The 26,571-nt window shown below is 40.0% G+C and overlaps 2 protein-coding genes, 1 long non-coding RNA gene and 1 pseudogene across 4 annotated transcripts; all 4 read right to left on the bottom strand.

The window, feature by feature from the left end:
* Window positions 1-615: 615 nt before the first annotated feature.
* Window positions 616-2,099, bottom strand: LOC146482965 (uncharacterized). Its single transcript, XR_014864002.1, has 2 exons — window positions 1,219-2,099; window positions 616-1,098 (listed from the first exon to the last, which is right to left on the bottom strand). It is a non-coding gene; the product is annotated as an uncharacterized LOC146482965 (long non-coding RNA).
* A 123-nt stretch (window positions 2,100-2,222) lies between these two features.
* Window positions 2,223-26,509, bottom strand: LOC146482962 (uncharacterized). Its single transcript, XM_085106598.1, has 3 exons — window positions 26,119-26,509; window positions 3,757-6,672; window positions 2,223-2,605 (listed from the first exon to the last, which is right to left on the bottom strand). The coding sequence occupies exons 1-3, from the start codon at window positions 26,370-26,372 to the stop codon at window positions 2,356-2,358; spliced, it is 3,420 nt and encodes a 1,139-aa protein (XP_084962724.1). The 5' UTR covers window positions 26,373-26,509; the 3' UTR covers window positions 2,223-2,355.
* On the bottom strand, window positions 10,887-17,050 carry LOC146482964 (uncharacterized; annotated as a pseudogene). Its single transcript, XR_014864005.1, has 6 exons — window positions 16,942-17,050; window positions 16,418-16,780; window positions 15,816-15,927; window positions 15,272-15,533; window positions 13,635-13,911; window positions 10,887-12,901 (listed from the first exon to the last, which is right to left on the bottom strand). The product of XR_014864005.1 is annotated as an uncharacterized LOC146482964 (transcript).
* On the bottom strand, window positions 16,759-21,419 carry LOC146482963 (uncharacterized). Its single transcript, XM_085106486.1, has 5 exons — window positions 20,483-21,419; window positions 19,008-19,099; window positions 17,503-17,586; window positions 16,797-17,320; window positions 16,759-16,762 (listed from the first exon to the last, which is right to left on the bottom strand). Exons 1-5 carry the CDS (start codon window positions 20,883-20,885, stop codon window positions 16,759-16,761), a joined length of 1,107 nt encoding a protein of 368 aa, XP_084962612.1. The 5' UTR covers window positions 20,886-21,419.
* Window positions 26,510-26,571: the final 62 nt, after the last annotated feature.

Here is a 26,571-nt window from a genome sequence, read left to right as displayed (position 1 = left end):
ACCTGTCGGGATCCTTGGAAACATAAAAATGCATAGCGAGAAGGGATGTACCCTAGCGATTGACTATCTCTCACCAACGTGGGTGAGGGACAAAATGAAATCGATGAAAAGTCACATTATTTTATTGGCTTGGGGGATAATAAAATGGTTTCAGTTTTCTATGTGTTTCAGTTCCGTAAAGCGTGTTTACTTCTTCTCAACGAGCTTGATTGGCTAGTTTTGTCAGAAAGGCGACGGCAACACCGTCTTTCTTTTGTATTTAAATGCATACATGGGCTGATTGCCTGGAATTTTAATTTTACGCACTTAAGGGAAATCCACCCTTATAACACTAGGCACAAGGACAACGTTAGAATGCCCAAATCTCGGTGCAGTGGGGACAACAGAGACTGACTTATCAAGTGATAAAGAGTGGAACGCTCTTCCGGTGTCTATAAGAAATTATTATTATTCTCAAATCCATTAATAATTCATCAAGAGAAAACAAAGACAATTACTGCTGCGACCGATGAAACAAGCTTTCTCGTGTGTGATATATTACATAAAAAATGGTTAAAGTTGACGTGAATGAGTGAAGGACGTATCGGTAACTGAAAGGAATGGCCACGATTCATAGTCAACATTACTTTAGCTTTTACTCTTCCAATAAAACTTGTTTCAACATTTTAAAAAATCGGTATTATGCCTTTGTGATAATGTCTTATTCACAATTTAATTTGCGTAAATATCTATATACATTTATAAAGTGTATGGCAATTATACAGCTAATAAACATCTATTTTCCTAAAAGCTTATAAAATACTTATCAAATTAAACTGCTTTCTCGTGGGCCAATTTTACTTGACACGTTTTTGTTCTCGTGTGAACAAAAAAAAACTTTTTTTTCTTCGTAAGTCTCTGTTTTAGACTGGAAATACAGTTGCTGAAGAAGGAAAAAAGATGTCTTATTAGTTACCAGTTAAAACATACCAAGGAAGTTTAATATTGCGGAAAACTTGTTGACTAAAAAACTGTCAAAAAGAAGGCATTCAGGAAAACTTGCTCGTGAGCAACCTGTCCTAGCTAAATGTAAGAAGTCACAGTCAGGAACAACATAGTCTCCCTCGCAGCCGTTTTTAGTGTCGTCACGCAACGCTCCTCCCCACTAACGGCCGTTAGTGGGGAGGAGCGTTGCGTGACGACACTAAAAACGGCTGCGAGGGAGACTAGGAACAACACAAAGGGTGTTTAAGTCTGAGGTTAGAGGGAGCTGGAAATCAAAACTTACAATGGATCGCACTAAAAGCTGCACAATGAAACAGCTCAAGACCATTTGTCAAATAGAACTGCTTTGAAAACCGCAAATTAATGGGAACCGGGACCATCCACTAACAACAATTTGCAATGGAGTGTCAAAGGTAGTTCACGATTGCTTTTGGATCGTTTTATTACGGTCTATGATTGGCTCAGTTTCACACCAGTTTCTCTACCAATTGTGAATAAGTAAATCTTCAGTGTCGCACGCCTTTTCCCGCGCTTGACTCCTTGCGTTCTAATTGGTTCACTGAGTTGTTTGCGTCTGTTGTGTTGGCCAGAGCGTTAGTTTGATTTTCGTTAATGCGAATTAAATGCCGCCATAGCCGTAGTTTTGAATCGACCACTGTTCAACAGAAACGTAGTCTTTGGGTACGAACGTAACGGTACGATAGCAAAATTTTTAAAATATCCTACCAATAGTAAGCACAGTTTTCGGCAGCGGTGACCAAACACCCTAGGTAGTAAGGACCTTAAGGAGAGACGACGATGACACCAACGAAAACGGAACTTAAAAATTTCATTCACGTTTTCTGAATAAATTCGCGATGATTTCTGCTTATTTAGTTTGTGTAACGTGGCCGACCTATCTAGAATCAAACGTCGTAAGTGCGGCTTTAAATTTGAGAAACAGAAAGGAAAATAAATCATCATGCGTTCACGTTCTCCATAATACCTTGAATGCGGTCATTTCACGTCGTTGTTTTGCAGAGGACGACAAAGAAATTGTACCAAAGTTAATAGCGCATGTGCAGAGCCAGTGTTTTGCCAATAGACCATTTCCGAGTTGCTGTGAACCTCCCTATGAAAGCGAGGCAAAGTGCAAAACTTAGTTTTGTTTGCATATGAATGAAAACTAATTTTCATGACAAAAACTACAGTTGGCCTCGCCTTTATAATGAGGTTCAAAGCGACTCGGAAATGGTCTATTAAAACTACTAGTTTCTGATGTTCTCGCTCGAGTCGTCGTCGTCGCTGCTTAAGGTCCCTAATCTCCCCTGGTAGTGGCCAAACAATTGCAGAGTCTGGGAACAAGACTACGTAGTCACATGCGCTGTGAAGTCACACATGCGTGCCATTCTCGACATCAATCTCCCCAGTCGCGCGCAGCCGATCGTAAAGCTCGTCCCAGGCGGACGCGCTTCCCGTCATTTCAGAAGAGGTACCAGTGCTTATTAAACTATTCCTACTTGTATCGTTCTTTTTAGCATTTCTCTCTTTAGAATGTTCGCCAAACCAATCGTCGAGGTCATCAAGTGTTTTAATTCCATTGATGCTTGACGTTGTTGATCTGTCGCCTTCTTTGTCGCTTCTGAAAAAGAACCAAAAGAAACAAACCGTTTATTTTTGTGCGGCTTCAAAACATTATACCTTTGTTAAATTGAAGAAAGACCCTTGCAGTTATTTACGCAACTTAAGCATTTGCAAAAGGATGCCTGAAACAAATTCAGACTTGAACGGGATTCGAACCCATGACCTGCGATGCCGGTGAAGAGCTACCAACTGAGCTATCAAGCCAATTGGGAGCTGGTCATATTGTTAGTTCGTAGGCTTTTCTTTTCGCAACAGCTTAACTTGCGTAAATAGCTGCGATGATCTTACTTCTGTATAAAGGGGCACTGTCACGGCGATGTTGCTGTCTTTTGGTTAAAACTGCTCAAATTTTTGACAAAGAACCTGTTTTGTTACATGAAATTGCTCTTACAACACCGGGAAGAAAATAAGAAAATATTAAGGTTTTTCTATTAAGGAAGACGAAACCATAGTCATTTTTAGCGACTTCTCTAAAATACACAGGAGGAACTTAAAAAAAATTGGCCAATTCTTTCAAGTTGCAATCCACTTCCATCCTAGCCATCTGCAGCCAAACATAATCAATATTAGTTTCTGTGCACTTCCACGGTTATTGTTAACAAAACTAAACCATCATTTCAACGATTCCATTGAAACAATTACGTTTCTTTGGCTCTTTATAATGACCCTAAAAATAAGAGACACTGCCCCTTTAATCTTTCACACGCAGTTCAATATATGTTTCATATATTCATATTCAATTGTACCTTCACTAGTTGCCAACTTACCCAGAGGTTTGTCTCTAGCAAGTGTTCAAAACAAATCCTGTTCTATGTTTTACTGTCAGATATGAACGTTTGTGTGGCGAGACATCATTTGAACGCATAGTACGAAAGGACGCGCTTCCACCAAAATTTCGAAATCAGCTTGCAAGGAGGCTCATGAAATAGGATATTCAGTTGAATTTCTTTGCGACGAACCCACGATTTGTAAGAATAGGAACCATTTTTTTTTTTAGGTAGGTTGGGGGAAGTAGAGTGGGAGGGGGCATGTTGAAAAGGAAAAACAAAACAAAACAAAAACAACAACAAAACTGGCAAACCCGTTGACGAACGTGTTGTCCATGACTGCGAGGTTATCTTTTTTTGAAAGCAAATGAAATCGACTTACCGATTGCTCAAACTCTTTGAGATATTCACGTGATTTTGATTGACAAAAGGGCTTTGGCACGTGCAGCCAGACAAAGCTTCCTGCAACTCATGTACTCTTCGCCGATACCTGTCCTCCAGCTTCTGATAAGCATTTGCGACTTTCCTTTGCTCTTCGTACTTCTGTTTTAACTCTCTTTTCTCGGCTTCGTATTTTGTACTCAACTCTTTATTCTCGTTTTTCAATTTCTCGATTAATTTTATATAGTACTCCTCCAGGTTCTGCCGAGTGACACCTCTCAGTTCAATCTTCGTGTCCACTTCGTGAATCATCGTTTGCTCGGACGCATCTAATGCCTTTCCCGAACCTGCACGATTTCGTTGGGGTTCGACAACCATTTTTTGCTGTATAGAGGTGTTACCAGAAGTATCACTTGAGTTGATTTCGGGGGAAGCGTCTGGAGGGTATAAATTCCATAAAGCAAGCCTCGTTTCATACATTTCCCTCGCAGACTGAGACCTTGACAGCGGTGAAGCGTCGGTGAAATTGTCTTTACCGAGGGTGGTTCTCGAAGATTCATCTGGTGCTGGGCTAACGGGGGACACTTGAGCTACTGGTACTGCTTTTGATTTGGTGTAAGGTTTAGGTGATTTATACGCTCGGCTCGATACTGGAACACTCCACGTCCTAACATCCGATTTATGAAAATGTGAGTTTGCCAGTTGGGTGCTAGTCTGTTCAACAGACTGACCCGGCCTATCCGGGGATGTAACAGCAGTCCTGGTTAATCCTTCGCTCTTTGAGGGTTCGTCATTTCGTACTGACTTGCGCTCTCGGTCATGATCGGATTCCGACCGAGGTTGTAAGATTCCTTCCGAACGCACGAATGGCAAGGAACTCTCCCCGCATTCGAACACTTCATCATGAGCATTACCTTCTTGAAAGTCGTTTCTCGTGACTATGTCCGCGTGAAAGTCGTACTCCTTACGATGATTTAGCATGTCCACATTCTCCCTCGGTTCACTGTCCAGTCCATCCACTCCCTTTTCCGCAGCCAAACTGTAACCCTGATGACTCACAACTACAGTTTCCTCCTTTACTATCTGGCGAGCAGGTGTCGCCACAGCCTTAACACTTACAATACCGATTGCCGTGTGACGCTTCGGTTTCTGCTCGGCTTTCCCTTCGGAGACACGATCGATTTGCTGTCGGAAGCCGACGACACCAATAGTACGATGCCTCTTGGCTTTGACCGGGGGCCGTTCGCGCAATTCTGAGTTCACTGACGTTGTACTGCCTTTTTCGGTGACTTCAACTACTTTTATAGGCGCCCTCTTGACGGATTTTAAATCTGTTAGCTCATACTGTGCTACAACAGGCCCGCGACTCTCAACTACTCTGCTCGCCGCTCCAGACTGTTTGTGACCAGCATGAGTCGACCCTCCCCACCCTGCATCCTTCTGCATCTCGCGAGGCGAAGTCTGCGGACTCTGCGCATTTCTAGCTTTAACTTCGCACTGAGGGCGCTTAAGGTAGATCTGAGCGTGCGCAGTTGCTTTAGCGCTCTTGGCTTGCTTCGCGATTTCATTCTCGTGTATCTTAATAAGTTCCTGAAGACTTAACCGATGAGATGCAAGCACATCAGCGTTTGGAGAGCCATCAACAGCGTTCCAATGTTCCTGCGCACTTATGTTGTATCTCATGTCCGAGGACCTCAGTTGAACATCAGCATCACTTCTGGTAACCCTTGCTTCCACTTTCGTTTCTACAACAGCTAAACCTTCTACGATGCTTTGAGGGTAGGGTGGTTTGGGAGGAGCTACATCAAATCCTTCCACGTGCTCCACCCTGACAGTGCGCTCAGTGGGAGAATGAACGTACGCAAACTTCGGCCACGTTTGAGCTTTCACCCTTCTGCGATCTCTATCGTTCATTTCGTAAAGTTCATCAAACGATTCCGAGAAGAAGCCCTGACTCTCACCGCTAAAACGTTTGGCTAAATCTTTCACTGAAGGACTTCTCTGTTCGTCCTCATGTTCATGTATACCTGGACTTCGAGTCGATTGTGTATGCATAGACGAGACTTGCGTGACATTCTGGAACACTTGCGTCACACCATCAGAGGAATTCGTGACACTGTGATTATAGGTTCGATTCTGAACAGATGACGTGACACGGTGACCAGAAGAATACGGCGTTGCCTGAGCGTAGACATGATTTTGTGACCGATGAGGTTGGGCGTTGACGCGAATTCTTTGACGGGAACTCTCATTCGCTTGTGTCGTGGAAATGAACGTTACATTTCCGTTCGTGGTGTCCTCAGAAATCTTTGGAGGACTCTTCAAAAAAACTGCCTTGTGTGCAGCGTGGCCGTGGAACTTATCATGTGAACTGGAACCTAAGGACCCAGATCCCAACTGGCCCCTCACGGCGTGGTGGCTAAGCGAGTTGGTGGACTGTTGCCAGGATGCACTGGAGGAGCTTAAACTTGATTGGCTGTAACGCCTTAGCACTAGAGAGCCATAAGGAGACCTTCCGGTCATGTCATAAGCGGAGTATACCCCGTGGTGATCATCCCCTTCATCCGCTGACGATCCAACTTGTGAGCTGTAACTCGATGACAAAGACCTTGATGACGCAAACTGCCTGTTCCTTCGGTCTCTAAAGCCAGCGGTATTGCCCTTTTGGTGTGTCTGCTCGTAAGGCACTCTGGGATATTCATTTCCAGGATTAAAGACGTTTTTCTGTTTCCCCCTATCCAGGGAAATTTCATGGATGCTTTGTGGCCTCTCTTTGGATTTTCTCCCTGGCGATTGGGCTCCAAACCAGCTCTGTGGTCGGACATGTTTTCTGCTTTCTTTGTCATCGGACTTTCGGTAAAATTGAGGGCTGTCCTCCCTGTCGTTGTAAAATGGAGCTGGTTGTCTTGCAGGCATGCTGTGTAGAAAAGTAAATGATCAGAATAATTATTATTAGCAGACTGTTTAAGGACGTAACTCTTTGCTTTCTCAGCAAGTTTCACCCACTCCACATCCTCATAGGTCAAGTTACCGTCCCTTTCTGCTTTCTCCCTTTTTTCTCTTTCTCTCTTTTGTTTCATCATCTTACGGTATGCAAGATGATGCATGTAGTTCACTCCAAGGTCTTGATCTACTGCATGCTTCTCAGAGAAAGCTTGAATGTTGCTTTCTTTTTCTAGTGAAATTTAACTTGTAGGTTAATAAATGTGTGCCTATTCCTCTTAAAGGGGCAGTATCATGGGAGATGGATGGGAGATATCACGATTTTTGGCCAAAATTCACTACATTTAAACTTTGAACACTGTGTTAATTAATTTCTCAATCGCAAATTTAAAGAAATATTAATAGTGATTCTAAGACGAAAGGTTGAACCAAAATATAGTACAACCGGCGATTTTAGTGCGTTACAACAGCGAAATTTGAAAACGTCCGCCAGACATTTTCAAATTTGAACCCCTCTCCATCTTGGTCATCTGCCGGCGAGAATATCCATGGATAGTTTCTGTGCATTCTGATAGTCTTTTAATGGAATTTTGTCATTATATCTTGGCTGCTATAAACCGAAAAGCGTCTTTCCGATTTTCAATGTGTTACTAAAAATAGCATGATACTGTCCCTTTAAGTGTCTGTCCATGATACAACCAGGCAGGACCAGGCAGGAGGTGATAATACTCAAATCACCGATTTGGCTCAAACTTGGCAGAAAGATTAAGTGTCATAAACATATTCATGTGTTAAAACATCAAGTCAAAATATTTCATTTTACCAGAGTTATGGGTAAAACCTGAAAAATGGCCATTTTGGCGCAAATTTATGCATATTAATTAGTCAAACTCAATTGAGTGGTTAGACAAATATAATTGTGATCTGGGAAGAAAACCCACTGAATTGTCTTCCCCATTGACCAGGCTTGTAGCACAGTGCGTAATTTCAATCGATACCTTCAATGTCGTTATTTGCCTGAACCTGAAGTAAGAGGCTGTTTAAGTCATTTTCACGAGAACCTCAAATTCGGCTTTTTTGTACCCAAATATCTCCAATGGCCAACAACCTAACTACGTAACTTAACCATAAGATTGAAGAGGCATATCATAACCTTCAAAATACGGAATAAAATTTTTGGGCAAATGAATAGTTTGTTTGTATGAAGCAAATATGTATTACCACCTGAACGATCAGTTGTCGATTTCATCAAAATTCATGTTGCAAAAAAAAAATATTTCAATCTACTGACTGAACACGAAGAGACACGTAATGTTCAATGAAGTATTTTCTGACAATAACAGTGACAAAATTGGCGATATGAGTGGGTAAGGATTAGTTTGACCGAGCTATTAACAGCTAGGTTTCCCCTCTTTTCATACAAATATTTGCCTCCAAGAAAGCTTATCTAAAGAGGTAGTCTCTTTCAAACAGTCGCACACTAGCGCATAGTAAGAACTAAAAATGGCAATGGCTGATACATACATGTCTTCTCAGTGCATCAGACTTCATCCTAGCTACCATTTTGTATCACAGCCATCGTCGAATCCAATTAGCCGGCTCGATCGTATCGTCTATCTGCCTCGATTTTTTCAACACGGATCCGCCATTACCATCAACTGATTAAAATTATCAGAATATACCATTTTTGTTTCCAAAAATGAACAGAAATTAAAGTAAATAACTACATATAAATCCATTTAGAACATAACTGACATCTAAGCTTGACATGAGAGGATTCGCTGTTTATATCCGCCATCTTGGTTGCCAAATTATGGGCCTGCTTCGCGGTCAGCGGCTATGGACACAAGTTTGTCGCTGTTGCGCCAGGAGCTAAAGCATTGTCTTTTTAATAGAATTTATAACAAACTTTATCACATTTTCTCCGCTTAACGAAAACAGGATAAGCCTAGAAGGGTTAGAGAGACGTATCAAGAAAACTGAAAGCTATTTTAGCTTGTTGATATTCAACATAAAAGGTGGCCCAACACACTAGAGTTATGTACCTACGCCCTAATAGGCCATCAGTTTCAAACCATTCATAACCGAAGTGCTCAAGACTAACAAGAAAAAGGATTATGAAAAAATGAAACCACGGAGATCATGACTTTAGCAGTAAGTTGCCTTGTTTGTGCTCGCAACGTTGCTGGTCTTGAACCAGAGGCAAAGACAGAAGACAATAAATAGGCCATCCCTTAAGCAACAGAAACATTGACGCCCCGGACGTCACAATGGTAACCGGAAGTTTTATGTTTCCCTTTTGACGCTACGACATCACCAGTTCAACCTACAGACGTCAAAATGAACGTTTTCATATCCGCGGTGAGGAGTAAAATTGCGCCAATTAACAGGAAATAAGACTTCCGGTTGCCAAACTGTACGTCCGAGACGGCAACGTTGTCCTACTATTGCAAAACACCAAAACAATGGTACAAATACGGTATTTAACCACATTTAATCTTCCAGCAAATCTGGAGCAAATCTTTTGCACTGGGAGAAAAATTTGTTTGCCTGACAAGTGCCCTTAGCTTGCATCAGTGATAGATGTACACAATGCGCGGACTTTTTGACATGGTTTAGCTCAATCAATGTCGTTCCCAAAGCCCGCGCTAGTTTTAATTTAGCTGAGACGAAAAGCTCTGACCTTAAGGAGAGTGTCTCCCAAAAGGGTTTAAGGGAAAAAGGAACATGGCCAATTTCAACTGAGGAACAGGGGAACAAAGACAGAATATCTTAGGGAACAATGAAAAGCTTTCGGTGTAATGGGGACAAAAGGCTCCGATAGGTGGGACATAAAAGGCGCTTATCTTGTGACATTTTCTTTTTTTTTTTTTTTTTTCAAATTTTTTTTTGTTTGGAATTGCAGTGGCCATTGAACTAGGGTTTGAGTATGAAATATAAACTGGGTGATGAGTAAAATTTTCATAGTCGTGGTGTGAATGAAACGCAGTGACCACCTACTGTACTAATTATGGCGCAAAGGAAATCTGAGGCGGATGGAGGAGTAGTTCGGTCGAGCCCCCTAAACTGAAATCACAAACTTCGATATATTCAGTCAGTAAAAATTATATGCCCCTGTCTCTCTCTAACATTATTTTGACAGTTCGTCCCTTGTTTAAAATGAAATTGCCTTGCTTTTTTTCTCGGTTCGCTTAGCTCGCATTGAAGCCAACAGCAGTTTAATAAGAAGCTAGAAATTGCTAGAAATTTCATTTCGGAGGACCTAATTTTCAAAATCTGCCGAGGGGAGTGGGGGAGAACCATGCCCCCATGAGGCCTTGAGGCTTCTGCCTTTGGCCTTGGCCTGATCGACCTTATCGCAAACCTGGTTCCGCCCAAAAATGGTCGTGTTACTTCGGAGATTTATCATAACGGGGAGGGGAAAGCAGCAATTCGTTGGTTATTAGTGAAATTGGAATCGGTGGTGTACGTGACAAGAATTTATGCGAGTTTATTTCACGGATAAGTGGAGCATTAAGAGTCGCTAATCGCCTAAGCCAAGTACAACTCGTAAAAAAAGTATTTATCAGTCAGCATGAGAGATGTTATAACAGTAAAGTATAAACAACTGTCCAAGCCGGGGTGGGGGGATGGGTTAGGGGGGAGCAGATTAGAAAAGTTGGGACCAAGAGTGGAAAAACTGTTGGGCGAAGAGAACACAAGCATATTTTTGAAGGGAACAAGCGAACAAGGACTTCCCCTGAGAGACCTTCAAAGGAGATCCTAAAGAATAGCGGCCTCTGTTATCAAGACTGTCTCACTTAAGGTGGGGGTAAACATGAAATTTGGTCAAAAAGGGCGATTTTTTTTCCTGGAGCCATCTTTACCTTTTTTCGTTGAGTATCCTTTAGACAGGTGTTTCAAAATCTAGTTTGTGATTTTTGTGCCGCTGCGAGCTATTTATTGCCTCGCGGTAAAAATAAAAAAAAAAGGTGTTTCCATGGCAACGCAACTGTCATTTTGGCTGTTTTGGCGTCTTTTTATTCCTGCAAAGGTTGAGGGAAACTCTGTGACCGTCTACATAAACAAAAAATTGGATTTTGCGTTATGGGATAGAATTTAACTCACGCTCGATTGCAGACAAACATAGGAAACTCGTTGTTACAGCAAATACCGTCGAAAACGGTCGAAACTATGGGAAAACATTTATACAGATAGAAAAGGAAAGAAAAGGCATTCTCTAAAGAACAGAAACAAGCGAAAAGGTGGACGTAAACGACTTAAAAATCGTTCATCCGAGCTCTGACTCCGAGTCTGTAATCGAAGATCCCATCTGTGCTTCCAGCAAGAAAATGAGGCTGCAATCTTAACCCAGTGATTCTTGTTCTGAGCCCTCTGAGAGAGAGGATGAAAGAGATGCGTTTCAGAGACAGGCTTATAGACCTAAAGACTGAGATTCTCCTTGATACTCTCTGAAGCAGGAAGGTAAGACACTGTACTTTTATCATTATTCCTGCATTACTTGTGTACTTACATGTAAGCTTATCGGTTATTTGAAAGTGCTCAATGGTAGTTAAAAGTAACTTATTTTGACTTGTGAGGTAAGGTATGTGTTTTTCTACGTATTTCAGACAGTCTCAAATTCAATATTGGAAGTATCCACTTGCTGTTCTTCCCCCGAAATAGAGGATGTTTATGTTTAGTGGTTTTCGACCTTACATAAAAAATGCCTTACTTTTGTTTCTGTATTTATAATTTAGGGACTTAAACCCTTCAAGAGAATGAATCTGGTAGAAGAGGCCTTATGACTGAACTGTCTGCTCAGGCCTGGAGTAGTCATCCTTTAAGACAATCACATTCTTAGTCTCGTAACTAAGAGAGGGAAATCTGTGGATGTTAACAAGTGCATAGAAATCATAACCACGAACTTCCCAGGGCTGAAGCTAAAATCACTTGACTGCGTATTCATGCCTCTAAGTTGATGATTATTTCCTCTGCTAATCGCTGTCGATTTAAGACTTCGCCGACCATAGTGGCGTCTTCAGCTTCTTCTTCCTCATTCTCCACGCGTCGACCACTCCTATGAAGGACACTTAGTCGCGAGAAATAGTTTGCGATTTGCTGGGCGGTTAACCATTCGGATCTTTGAAACATTTTCTTCTTCCCATTAGTGGTTTTCAAGTTCCTAAGTCGAGATGACACTTCTACTGGATTTGCTTTGTGTCCAGTTTCTTCGCCTTTTAGGAATGTCTGATTTAAGAAGTCCCTCACAGATTGAGTAAATCGCACACCACCTTTAGGTTTTTTTAAGGCCCATCCCTTCACACGGTTTTGAGGAGACAACTCTTTCTCCTTCTCACGATCATTAGCCAGTTCTTGACACCTTTCACTTGTAGAAACTTGAACAGACCCAACTGTTATACATTTAGATTGCCACTTTCGCTTGATGGTATCGTACACACCCTCCTTATGGATGCGATAAAAGTGCTCTCCTGAATCAAGGTGCCGTTCCAAGTTTTTGCTCAAGACAAACACTTTAACGCATCCCACCTCAGGACATGCAAATCCTCTTTGTAGGTCTTGGTCGTCATAATGATCATTAGTGACATTTCCCTTCGATGTTTCATCGCGCGTGTCATGTTTTGCCATGTTCTTAAGCCTCTTGAATTCCCCTGTATTAACCACCGGATTGGTAAAATTTTCATGCACAATCAGTCCAGTTTCCTTTTGTGGATTCGACATTGTTTTTAAATCTTGCGTACGCATTAGCTTTCCCTTGCCAATCCCGTAGGCCTTCCATACCCTGATTCCCAACCTTTGAAATTCGAAATTATAGAAAGACTGGATTCCTGTCCACTTGTGCCGTGTTATTTCTTGCTTGCTTGTATCTACACTAACAACAGACACACGACAGCCCTTCACGCCACCATAGGAATCTAGGGCCCTCTTCATGTCAGATGCTGAGATGATATTGTTTCCTTCGTTCAAGTATCTGCGCATGTGGCTTTTCATGGTCGCTATGCGATTCCCACCCTCTTTGAAATCCCTGGAATTGTTAGCATCAGTGGCCCGCAGTGATAACACCCAGCATTGTCTGACCTCAAGAATGCCTCGTTAATTCTGGGATGTGTTTGCTTCAGTTGGTTTAGGACATCTTCAATAATTGAAGCAACAGAAAACCAGTTTTGGATACAATTGTCAAAGACGTGGACAAATGTCTTTACCTAAAAATAAAGGAAAAAAGAAACTAGCCTAATTTGCTGAATAACAAGACGCCTTTAAGAGCGTTACGTGGGATGCTTGGGTCGATGTAGCATTAACTTTAAATTGAATGGCTGATTACCTGTAGGAGTTCGGGAACACCGATGGCATAAAATGATGGCTTTTTACGTGGGATGCTCTGAGGGCAGACCGTGTCTAAGATTTGGCTTGGTATCCTTTTTTTTTTCTCCATGGTAGATACAAATAGCCCCGCCCCTTAAATTTCCGTATTTAAGAGGTTCGACTGTATTTATCAGATTTTTGAAGGCATAATTGATGAATGACAGCGATTTAATCAAAGATTCCCATCGCTCGTTGCGTTGGTCGAGCAAGCTTGCTTGCTTACTTTCTTTCCTTTTTATGAAATAAATTCTTTTTGAAATGTGGCGCAACTCCAAACATTCGTTTCATTGGGTGTCCACTCCACAAATGATTACGCAAAACATTTCCGAAATGGAATGATAGCCAAGTAGCGTCAGAGATGGACACGCATTGCAAGTATGTTGCTTGCAATGTTGCACCGAGTATCCGAGCCATTTGTGAACAGCAAAGTTTCAACGTGTCCACCCTTGGAACTACTCAATCATTTGCATTCCACCCTGAAAGCAATCACAGCGCGCATCGCATATTCTGAATTAATAAAATGTGTTGATATTCTTTTATCGACATTGATATTGTTAAAATAATTTTTGTTACCTCAATCTCGTTTTCGTCATTTTTCGTAATTGCCGCGGACACGTGCCAGGGCCGCCCCTTTTTGCCGTACCATTCTGCCTGGGTCTCTCTAAAACGCACTGGCAAGTACTTCATGGCCCAATCCATGATAACTAGCACTTGTGTAGGTTTCATTTGATTCAAGATGTTGGTCTTGGCAGCTTCTTGGTGTGCAGTTCTCATTATATGTGCTTTCCAATCTTGGATTTTTTTGACAGCATACTCAACGTCATGAGCAATTTCCTCTTTTTCTTCTGTCCTAGGAAATGAATAAATAATTGTCTTGTTTTCTCATGTGAACACATCTCAAAAGCGGCTATTTCTCCAAAGAATCACATTTTCCGCAGTTAAATCGTTATTGATACTCACACCAAATAATAATAGCTAAAAGTAAACAACAGCGGTCTCCGCAACACCAGATAAACGCGCTTAATAGGATAACTAGGCGCGTAGGAGGGGGGGTTCGAGGGGTTCGAACGAACCCCCTTTGAAGATCAATAATGACGGAAGAAAAACTTTTAAATAAAGTTCCTGTGGTCGAAATACATCAACCAAAGAAAAATAGAGATATAAACCCGTTTTTTAGGCCTTATGTCTTATCCTCAGTAAAAATTAAAATTGTCAAGAACCCTTACAGATTCAAAATTTTAATAACGTTTCATTTTTGCGGTAAAACTGCATCCGCCCGAAAAAGCCATAGAAAAGCATGCTTTGCGATAAGTTTTGTTCTCTGAATGCGGCATTGTTCTGAAAGGAGATTCACATCAAACTTAATAGTTCAAGCCTTGTTGAGTTTCACGCGCAATTACGTGCAAGTTCGTCTGAGAATTCCCACCACAAAAGCGGTAAGTCAACGATACACGTTTTTGTTTATTTTCAATATTCAAATAATAGCCTAGTGGACTTTCGTCTTGTATACATGATCGTGTCTTTCCTTAACCTCGTGGCTTTGTCACACCGTTGAACTGATGTCCGTTGTCAGTGTAACAAAATTGAAACGCATCAGTTCAGTTTTTAAATCATCCGCCTGCTTTAAGTACAATAGGCCTTTTTACGGTTTTGACCTCGACGACTTCCCCAACCTGTACACGCTCCTGAAAATTGCTGCCACCCTTCCAGTCACCACTTGTGAATGTTAACGTTCCATAAGCACAATGAGGAGTTTGAACAACTACATGAGGTGTACCATGGGAGAGAGTAGGCTGTCCGCCCTGGCTCTAATGCATATCAAATATGATATGCCTTTCAATCTTGACGAGATAGTCAATTTGTTCGAAGGCCTACACCCGATAATGATCCAGTTTACCAGCTTAATGTATGACTATCAGCAGATCGAATAGCTATCAGAATTTGACAGGGCGCGGAATGTACATGTTTAAGTTGAAACAATTATGCCGTCGAAATGATGTATATAGCTTAAAAAGCTGTAAAACAAAGTTTTGATTTTCCTAAAATGGGTCTCAAAATGCAGGAAATGTGGTTTCTGGGAACCCAGATTTTCAAAAATTTCCGGGGGAGCATGCCCTCGGACCCCCCCCCCCCCCCCCCTCAACGAACACCCCTATCGAAACCTTAGCTACGCGCCTGATAACTTGGTTCTTAATCGATTAAAAGTGTACCTCAGTTGTACTTGTTCAGAGGAGACAATCACTTCGATTTCTGTAAGTGAACTTTCCAGTGCCTCGCAGCGATCACAAATTTCATTATGTTCGTGAAATCACTTCTGTTGGAACTCTGGCATACTGTCAGATAAAGCATGAGCTCTGCAGTGATCAGTACTGCGGCTTTCATCAGTAATGTGGACTTTAAAATCTGTCTTAAGGTAGTTTTTACTAGCTTTCAGCTTTCCTTGCAAGTCAATAGCCCACGTCTTTGGCATCCCTTGTTAGGATAAAAACAATGCGACAATAAGATTTAATCTGATAAATGAAAATGAACACCATATTGCTTACAGCTTCTATTCTATTTCACTGCTATTTAAAAAAATGTACGCTATTCAGCACATTTTGAGAAGGATACACGATGAGGACAAAGGTAGCAAGACGGGTTTTCAAATTCCCTTAGTTGGTGACGCATTACTTAAGGATGGTAATTGCATGACGGGTATCACAGGGGGCGGAGGGGGAGGGGGGCGAAATTCGTAGGCAAAAACAGTTTTATTACCTGCTTTAGATAATCTCTCAGTAACATCGTGCAAGGTTTGAATTGCCGTCATTCCTTCTGTGGCGGTGTTGTCTAAACCAGCGAGACATTTCTTTTCAGATGCCGCGCAAACCTTTAGGAAGCAATGTAAATACTTGATACTAATGCCAAGATGTTGAACAGGGGGAAGAAAAAAGGCCTAGAGTCAAGAAATGTTGCCCTTGTAACTTGTAAAGGGATCTGCGAGTCAGCGGTTTTTACAATGGGTGGGGAAATTTCCGCGGTACACAGTCCAGCGAGCTTTGCCTGTGCACTTTATCTGTAGGTACCTTTGTAAAACAACAAAGTAAAATAAAGAAATTGAACGTTCATAGAGAATGCGTTAACCAACCCCATCCCCCCCCCCCCCCCGCCCTCGCATCTGCCTCGGTGGCCAACGAATTACTTACACAAACACTACACTGCATCAATGCAATCACAACACGGAATGACATCAGCAGCAGCAGCATGTTAAGGTTTGGTGCCGCCAAACCCATAGTTAGGTCAAAATTGATTCAATGCGTCTACCTTTTCACACAATCCCCCCCCCCCCCCCACCCAGTCTTCTCGTTCATAACACCTACCTTCAGTATGGTAAACAGTGTTGACCTTCCTAAAGGCTGGAACTCCTCTTCTTTACAAAATGAGGTGTACAAATCAACAAGCCTCGAGGCAGTAACTGTTCGTACCACATTGGGAATTTCCAATGTCTGCTTGTCTGACAACTTTAGGATCTTAGTGCCGTATGCCACGTCTTGCAAGTAATATGGACTTGCGATAAAATCAACAAAATGATCAACTTTGACAGGATCCAAACGTGTTCGGTGGACTTCTGGTATTTCTTTTCGTCGTCCCGGCCCAGCAAGTGCAGCGTGTTTTCGTGCCTCGTCAATGCGCCATTTGGTCAAGCCTGGTATCATTTCCTTTAGCTGAGACTTGGAGTAATCCTGAACAAATATTGACAAAATCTCCTGTTTCGTAATCAAAGAGTTTGTCTCCTCATAGAGTATTATTAGCCGTTGCACCAAGCTACCTTCAATAGGTTTCGGTATGCCTATATCTTGAACCTTTTCGCTCGTCATAAGTTCAAATAAGGCTTGTGACTGACCTGGGGCTATGCAATCCAAGACTGCTCGACAGATTTCCTGTGATTTTCTCTTGTAGTATCGAGAGGTACTTGAGGACACCTTACTTACAGGCAAATGTAACTGTCCCCTGACGGGGCTAACATCACGTTCGCTGATGCTTCTTATGAACCCGTTTAATGAAGACAAGTTAGTCTTTATCTGCGGAGTGGGTATCCATTCTTCATCATGATCACTGGAAATATCAGGACTGTAACATGCCGAGACTTCCATTGCTTCATTCACAGAGTTTTGACCTGTCTGGCAAGGATCATTCTCCAGTTCCAGGTTCTCAAACTGTTTGATAAGACTCTCTTGGCAAGGGATATTTTCCTCTGATGGTGTTAAAACGATCCCCAAAATCTGAAAGCAGGCATATAAGAAGTTAGTTTGCAAGTTTTTGTTCAGTTTTGCAAATATCAAATATCGACGTAGAATGGCAAAATATATTTAGGATACGTTAAGTAAACTTAGACAGTCATACAAGTTTGCAAAGTTCTACAATGCCTATAGCGTATTTCTGAATGAAAATGTAACTAAATTACTTTTTCCTTGCTGTCGTTTCCTTGCTGTGGACTTTCATTTTTTGGCAATGCATTCGGAAAATCCTGATGAAAGCCAGTCGATTCCTATGGTAAAATGAAGACTTCATCATTATCATCATCATCATTTACTTCCCTTACTAAAAATAAAAAATCATTCAATTTACAAGTTAAGGTAACGGCGAGGAGACCTCAAGAAACCACCAGTCTTATAAGAGAGGCCACTTCGGATGTCATTAATAAATAGAAAATATGGTGCTACGTAAGTGCGACTTGGTCAATTCATGATTTTACAGATAAAAACTGCAACGTATGCATTTTTTTTCCTATAAAGGTAAAAAAAAAAACTAGGTAAGGAAGTTCATTCGTTCATCCACTGGCCCTATTTTTAAGGAACTTAAACTCTTAAAATTTCATGATATCCATTCGTTTCAATTAGGTACTTTTATGTTTTCATTCAAGAACTCTACACTCCCTTCCAAATTCAATAACTTTTTTTTACTGAATAGTCAAATCCATAATTATAATACTAGGAATGCTCAGTCCTTCCGCTTGCCACTGTGCAGAACGAACATCAGGAATTTTTCAATTTACTTTCAAGGTCCAAACTTTTATAATTCGCTAAATTCTGACATAACTAGTTCTCCCTCCTCCGCTTCTTTTAAAAGAAAGCTTAAAGATTTTCTTCTCTCTAGGTATTAACTTCTGTAAGGCTGTATTTCTCAACTAATTTACTTAATATGTGTGTGCGTGTGTGTGTGTACGTGTGCGCGGTCAAAGTTAATTATCATAAGTCCATATTGTAATTCTAATATAAGTTAGTATAAATCTACCAGTGTTCTATCACAAATGCCGTTCTCTGATTGGCTACGCTACTCGCTATCTATTCTGTGATAGATAGTGAGTAGCGGTTTTCAACAAAATGGCGGCCGCTTCCTCGAGTTTTTAAAGTGTCTGCGATGAGGATATAGATAATTTACTTGTTTAGTTTTGAACGACAAGTAGATTTATACTAAAACAATTAGATTATTCGCTCTCGATTTCTATGCATGATAGCTGATTCGGGCTGCGCCCTCATCAGCTATCACGCGATAGAAATCTCGAGCTCATAATCTAATTGTTAAATAGCTATTTTTTAAAAGTGAGGAAGCCTGACTTTATTAGCCTCGTGGTTTCTTTCAGGTTTTCTCGCCATTTCTTTTCTTTCGTCAATTTTCGTCATTTTTTTTCCATCTGTAATTGTTGTATATGGCAAAATAAATATTGTATTGTAAAAAATATTGTATTGTATCCATCCATCCATCCATCCATCCATCCACCTTATCGTTCGTCTATTCGACCAGCCTATCGTCTGCCTGTTTGGTCGTTTTGTCGTTCGTTCGATCAGTCGGTCAGACAGAGTGGCAGACTGACCGACCGACCGACCGACTGACTAACCGATCATTTATCATTCATTTGTTCGTTCGTTCATTAGTCATTCATTCAATGGATCTCCTTGTCAGACTTACTAATTTGGGAGTGCTACCATAATCGTTTTCTTCCCTGGGTGTGTCCGCTTTGAATATATCCATGTGATGCTGACGGCAACGTCTACAAAGTCCTAACGAATTATGCGAAGGATAAAACAAACAATCAATTGACTTATAATAAACAAAACAATACAAGATTTAGCTTTCTTCTCTTCAAATCACACGGTACGGCGGAAGGCATGAATCGCGTCGAGCGTAGATTCGTGAGTACAAGCGTCGCACATCGAACGCATATTGTAATCATTAGAACGTACTTGAACCAGATATAATATACTAAGAGTAAGGTCTCATGAAGAAACAAGTGATGTAAATGTATGAATCTCAACACGTGCAACACGTGGATGACTAACATGCGTCTCGCAATTTGGAATTAATTGTAATCTACGCACGTCTTCTGAGAAAAACTAGTTTGAAACTAAACAAATTCCCAATAGACAGGCTAACACAACAACGAGGAAAGCTGCCGGCAACAGCGCAGTCAGAACTTGATCGTTCATTTTGCCGCCAAAAAATTATTTCCCGCCCGAAAATGTCTTCAGCTGAAAGGAGCGCTTTTATTAACTGAAACGTTCACTTCTAATCATAACTTTTTGCATACATGAAAACTTGACATCTTTCATCATATTTTTGCTTCCCATACAAAAGTATTACAACAAGAAGATTGGTCTTCTAAAAAAAAATGTTTGGCTGTCTGTTTTCACGCGAAAGCGGAAAGTGCCATATGCAAATTTCTGGTGAAATGAACATCTTTAGATCTTGTCAGCTTTGATAAGGTTTCAAAGACAAAAAATTGTTTCATTTTCGCAATTTTCATCTGATAATTTATGAGAAAGCAAAAGGACCTGATCGATAAATTTTCATTAACTGTTTAATACATTGTAGAATTTATTGAAATGCACGTGACAACGCAAACACCACAAACGCAACTGAATAGCTTTCTCACCGGACAATCAAAACCTTTTTGGTACGTTCATTGAATAATAAAGCATAACACAGACAACTAACTTTCTTTGAAATAATTCGTATAAGCAAGATTAAGTCATATTTCAAATTATTTTTACTTGAAGATTGGGTGGACTAGACTACAAAGGAAACATTTCGGGCCTGAAATATAATGCGATACTTTTTTTTCAAAACATTTCCCTTTGTGAGATCAGCTTGAAAAACGGCTCTCGGTCCACATAAATCTACCTGGAAATTAAAAAAATCATCGGACTCGACTTTCTTTGCACACTGAATTTCACTACTACTACGAAAATCCGAACGATAATTCTCCACTAACATAAAAATGTTGATGATATTTTCGAGCTACTGTTTTTAGCTAATGTGTGTGAGAATTTCCGAGCCATCGCAAAATTGCGTCGAACGAGTGCCGCAAAGTTTGCTATTGTTACGTTGTTTGCACAGTCCTGAACCTATATAATTGTGATAAGGAGATTAACTTTATTCTTTACCTGATCCTACTGGAACGAGTTTCTTCCACCTCTTCATTATTTCCTCAGAAATCTTCTTTGATACGCCCCTGTCGCATTTTCCTTTTCTTGATCCATGCAATGGGTGCAAACAAAAGCGAGAAGGGCGCCAGTTCAGTCCAAGGAGGTCTCGATGCTTTGGGCAAACTGTCATACCTTCCCCTTGTTCATTAAAGTGCCCTGTTCTCAGGAGTATCAGTTCACTTTCTGACGAAACGGATTTTCCAGATACTTTCAGATTTTTAAGATGGAGTTTGATATCTCTCTTGCATGAAGCAATGGGGATGTATTCTTTGAGAAGGGGATATTTTGGTGACAATCCACAGTGTGTGGATTCTCCTCTGCCTATAGAGCATTTGAGAGGCCTCGGTGTTCGAGGTGGCATGTTCGAAATTTTAACGCGCTTGTTTAATTCGAATCCAATCTAAACTCGTGCGAAAGATGCGCGAACACGCGAAGACAAAACATAACAGGTGTTTGACAACCGCAGACAGCACGCAGGCTCACAAACGCTACTCCAAAATGGGGAAGTCAAAAGAAAACATATTCTTGCCAGATTTTGATGTCAATTATATTCTAAATGGATTTATGAGAGCTTATTTACCTTACTTCCTGGCACATTTTTGGACACAAAATCGGTATATTCACATTTTTCATCAGTTGATGACAATAACGGGTGGCTTGTTGAAATAATCGAGGCAGGCGGACGATACGATCAAGCCGGCTAATTCGATTCTACCGTACGGTGGCTGTGAGATAAAACGCTTGCTAGGATGGAGCCTGAAGCACTGAGAAGACATGTATGTATCAGCCGTTACCAATCTTAGCTCTTACTATGCTAAATGTGCGATTATTTGAAAGAGATTACCTCTTTAAATAAGCTTTCTTGGAGGCAAATATTTGTATGAAAAGAGGGGAAACCTAGCTGTTAATAGCTCGGTCAAACTAATCCTTACCCACTTATATCGCCAATTTTGTCACTGTTATTGTCAGAAACTACTTCATTGAACATTCCGTGTCTTTTCATGTTCAGTTAGAAGATTGAAATATTTTTTTTTTGCAACATGAATTTTGATGAAATCGACAACTGATCGTTCAGGTGGTAATACATATTTGCTTCATACAAACAAACTATTCATTTGCCCAAAAATTTTATTCCGTATTTTGAAGGTTATGATATGCCTCTTCAATCTTATGGTTAAGTTACGTAGTTAGGTTGTTGGCCATTGGAGATATTTGGGTACAAAAAAGCCGAATTTGAGGTTCTCGTGAAAATGACTTAAACAGCCTCTTACTTCAGGTTCAGGCAAATAATGACATCGAAGGTATCGATTGAAATTACGCACTGTGCTACAAGCCTGGTCAATGGGGAAGACAATTCAGTGGGTTTTCTTCCCAGATCACAATTATATTTGTCTAACCACTCAATTGAGTTTGACTAATTAATATGCATAAATTTGCGCCAAAATGGCCATTTTTCAGGTTTTACCCATAACTCTGGTAAAATGAAATATTTTGACTTGATGTTTTAACACATGAATAAGTTCATGACACTTAATCTTTCTGCTAAGTTTGAGCCAAATCGGTGATTTGAGTATTATCACCTCCTGCCTGGTCCTATCGTGGACACGCACTTAATAAGTAGAATGACCCACCCCCATGGGTAGCTGAAAATTGCACGACCCACCTCCTGCCAAGGGCTCAAAAACTGACAAACCACCCCCTCTCTGCTCTGGCGCACCCCACCCTACACTTTTTGACCAGTCCGTAATTAAGCAATGAAATACAAAGCAATTTATGGCTTTTTTTCCCCTTCAAATTGAAGTTTTATTATCTCTGAAAAATGCATGGTGATCCCCAATTTTCTTTTTAAATACCAATACTTAAGTTCTGTCTTCTCCACATAGTTTTAAAGTGCGCAGAAATATCCCTGTATTAGTAGGCACCACCCATAGGAAACCCTTGTATCTTGAGATGTCGCAGAACGTATGCTTAGTAACAAAAGTAGGCACCGTCCTTAAGTTACTGATAAAGTGTATGAGTTTTTTAATTTGACGTAGAGGACTCATCACCTTTCGTTTTGACATGCTAGTACATGTACTTAATTGCAATTAAAACCAGTCTTACAGAAAATTCACACTACAAGGAAGATCATTACTGTGCGAGTAGCTGAGTGTGACTGGCCAATACAGTACAATGGATTTGCCGTAAAATTTCAAATATAATCCAGAATATGACCCCCTCCCCCCATGAAAGAAGACCCTACATCTCAGGTGTGTCAATCATTTGTATCATAATCGCCCCCCACCCAGTCATCCCCAAATGTAATCCCATGAACCATCTTAACCCTTTAAAGAGGAAGCCCTAACAGTGATCAGCATCAAAGTTCTCATTGTAATATCAATGCTTATTCAACCCCTGAGGACATGAGAATTAGGGACATGATCTCCCAAAGTGACATTTCTTGATATTTTTAGAAATTCTATCCAGCACCCTTATAACAAAAGTATGGGACAAGATAGGAGAAGAATTTGTTCTTTGATATTAGGGGTTACATATATACTTTATTTAATGTGGAAAAACACACCTAACTATTCGCTAGTCTCCAGGTGCTCCACGATTTAAAATTAAATAAATGTGCAGTAACTAATTAAAAAAACTTATTTACATCGAACTTAAAATTGAAATTGAAATTTAGAATTTAAAATTAGTCAGAAAATATTAAAATATCCAACAAACTAAATGTGATAAATTATTAAAGGTTCAATGAGCCGTTAGCTTAGTGTTTCAAGCTGTTTTTTATAGACAGTCTGGAAAATTCCCTCAAATAATTAGCCACCTTCCCCAACAAAAAACACCCAAACACATCATCCTTAAGGTGCCTTGAGGGGGATTGTTTCGTGAGCAGCTGCCAGGACAGCCACTCAATGAGCTGAGAAAGAAAAAGAAAAACATGGAAGAGAAATATTTATGAAGTCTGAGTTTTATAGTGTAATGCAACATTTTCTACCAGGGCCGGGTTGTTCGAAAGTCGATTAACGTTAATCCACAATTAAAAGTTAACCGAGGTTTTCAACTCGCTCATTTAAGATTTATTTAAAGGCTCATTCTAATCTAATAGCAAGAAATTAAGTCTAAGGCAAAACTGAGGGACAAAAATCTTTTGGAAGAATCCTTACGTATCAGTAAATATATGCGAATCAAAGTTCATGTTAACCCAGGATTAGGTGAGTGAGTGAGTGAGTGAGTGAATGAATGAATACTTTATTTAAGTGTCGGGGTGTTTAATTTCACTGCTAATTGTCGTCACTGTTCTATATTTACAAGGTATTTAAAGTAGTATATAATTTAATCAAACAAATTATAAAATCAAGGCGCAGTGAAAAATTTCAGTGAGCATGTCCAATTCATTCAGATTAAAATAACAACAGTAAGAAAAGTACTAACTATACTGGTATAATATTACTTTTTACAAGAACTACACATTTAAACTATAGTTTGAAAATATTTATCAGTGAGAGCAGATTAAATGCAAATGCCCTTAAATGAATTTTTTCTTAATCATTCCTATTTGTACAATGTGAGTACAGACTCAGATTGATTTTGCAAGATACAAGAATTGACTCTATGCATGCATAATTTATTTTTCTCAAAGTTCCAAGAACGCTTCAGGCATGAAAAACTATTTTCAATGCACAAATAATATTCCTTACCCAAAATTTGAATGTTTATAATTTCAAAAGCTAATTAAAACATTGAAACTGAACAAACTGGACTAGTTTGCATGAAAACTACTACCGATTGATTAAAACCTGGCATAGTAAATCGAACCCAATCGAACTAAATTTTAATCAAACTCAATTGAACTCAATCAAACTCAATCCGTGGATTGAGTTCGGCAATAGAACAAAATCAAACTCACCGAAAAGAAAAAAAATCAATCTAACCAAATCGAATGTTCGATTTTCGAATTCGTGATTTGTGTAAAACAGGAAAACATTGAAATTCCCTAACAATCTTGGAAGCTCGAGTTACTTCAGTTCGGAGTGTAGCACACGTGTTTTTCATAAACGAAGAAATTACGCAGAAATGGCTTCAGATGCGCTGTGGATTGTAAGCTTGCGTAGTAAAAAGGCTACCAGGAATGCCGCGTTGACTTCAAGGATGGCGAAGTTTTTTAGTAATTTCCTTGTATTTTTGCATAACAGTAACCCTTCGATTTGTCATTCAGCAATTGTAAGTTAGCTACAAAACAGGAAAGGGTACGACAATTTCGGAATACGCCTGTGGGAATAATGATAGCTTTCTTCTGTTCTGTTCTGTTTTCTTAACTGCCGCAGACAGTTTATAAATGGGGTTTCTGTTATTGAATAAAATGTAACAAAGCAAAAAGAAAAACCTGCTTTGATGGGCTTGCTTTGTATAGGTTTACCAGAGCCAATTGAACTCAATCAATTAAATTGTGTTCGATAGAGTTCGGTTTCCGAACTCAATCGAACACAATCAGATGGATTTAGTTCGATTGAGTTCGATTTGTTCGATTGAATTCGATTTGTTCGAAAATCGAACTCACTGAAAATTTGGTGTTTGATTTCGTTTGATTGCCGAACTCAATCAAACTCAATCGACGGATTGAGTTCCATTTAGTTCGATCGAGTTCGGTTTTCGAACATTCAATTTACTATCCCGTGATTAAAAATTTATCTGAAAAATACTTTCTGGTCCAGACAAATCGTCAGGAGTTCTGAGAAACAAGTGCCAGAAATTATTTAAAAGGTTAGTAAGTGAAAATTATCGTTGGATGGTTGAATTGTTGAATGAGAAATTATTGATACTGTGAGCAATATATAAAGACCTTAAATATCCATGTAAATGGAATAATTTACTATACTTAAGCATGTTTAGGCACGTTTTCGTTGAACAGACAATATAGCATTGTTCATTGTTCACACAGGAAGTGATTATACAAACGTGGAATGTTATGAAACCCGTAAACCAGACATCAAGAGTCTTTAGTCGTGATGTTAATACTCTTGGGAAATACATGTACAATCAGATAACAGCTGAATAATGGAAAAATAACACCAGGATTTACAAACAAGCAAAGACGAGTTGTTTCTACCAAACTATTGTCAAGAGAAGGCAATCGAGCTGTAAGAAGGTTAAGAATAAGTGGACTGACCCCACGAGTTTAAATTTCAACTAAGTCGTACCTAAAACTTGAAAAGTCACGAAAATGATATTGTTGAGACGGTGAACCAAAGAAATGTTAAGAAATAATGTTGAAGCGGTTGGATTAAGGCAGAGACTGTTGCGAGAAATAAAAATATTTAAGCTAATTTCGTAAGAAGCTTAATTGGTCACGGGTAGTTTATCAACATGTTATATCAACATCATGGCACGAGGTATATTAATTGTAGCAAGATAGATTTTAAGATCCTAGATCCTGTGGATGAAAAACTCTAATATGACCATGAAAATGAAAGCTATTAAAGCTTTATTGTGGTATTGATTACTGCTTATTTTGTGGAATGAAATTTGAGATTTATTTCTTTGATGTGGATCGAAGTAATGATTGAGTCTGATCCGAATATATATAAAACGTTACAAATACTTACCCATTTTCGTGGTGTTCTCGGCGATTTCCTTCCTGCATGCTAACGTTCTCGCTGTATTCACGATGTCTTTCCTTTCTGCGGCTCCGACCAGCAGAATCATGATAATTCACGCCTCTCGATCGCTTGTTAACCGATCGTTCCAAACGAGCTGTGAGTCTCGAGGATGTTTCTTGGTCTCTCTCTCGCTCGCTTGAATACTGATGCTCTTTCGAAGACGAAGAACTCGGCCTCTGAACAATCACTTCAAGTGACATTTAAATTATGTTCACAAGGATAAGTACTCGGCATCTGTAGGACGCCAGCAATGTAAAAAACAATGGTTTTACGGCCGCAATATCGGTGTATTTAGTTCTAGCAGAATTTTGCACTTGTGAAAACATTCCTGGAATTTTTACACTTGCTTCGCAGCCTGGCGATGTTTGGTTTTGGGAATAGAGACTGGACCTAGACTAG

This window comes from Pavona decussata, unplaced genomic scaffold (assembly GCF_977016875.1).
Source record: "Pavona decussata unplaced genomic scaffold, jaPavDecu1.1 SCAFFOLD_41, whole genome shotgun sequence".
Lineage (NCBI taxonomy): Eukaryota > Metazoa > Cnidaria > Anthozoa > Scleractinia > Agariciidae > Pavona > Pavona decussata.
The sequence above is the reverse complement of the archived record's forward strand: the minus strand, read 5'-3'. Positions and strand labels throughout refer to the sequence as shown.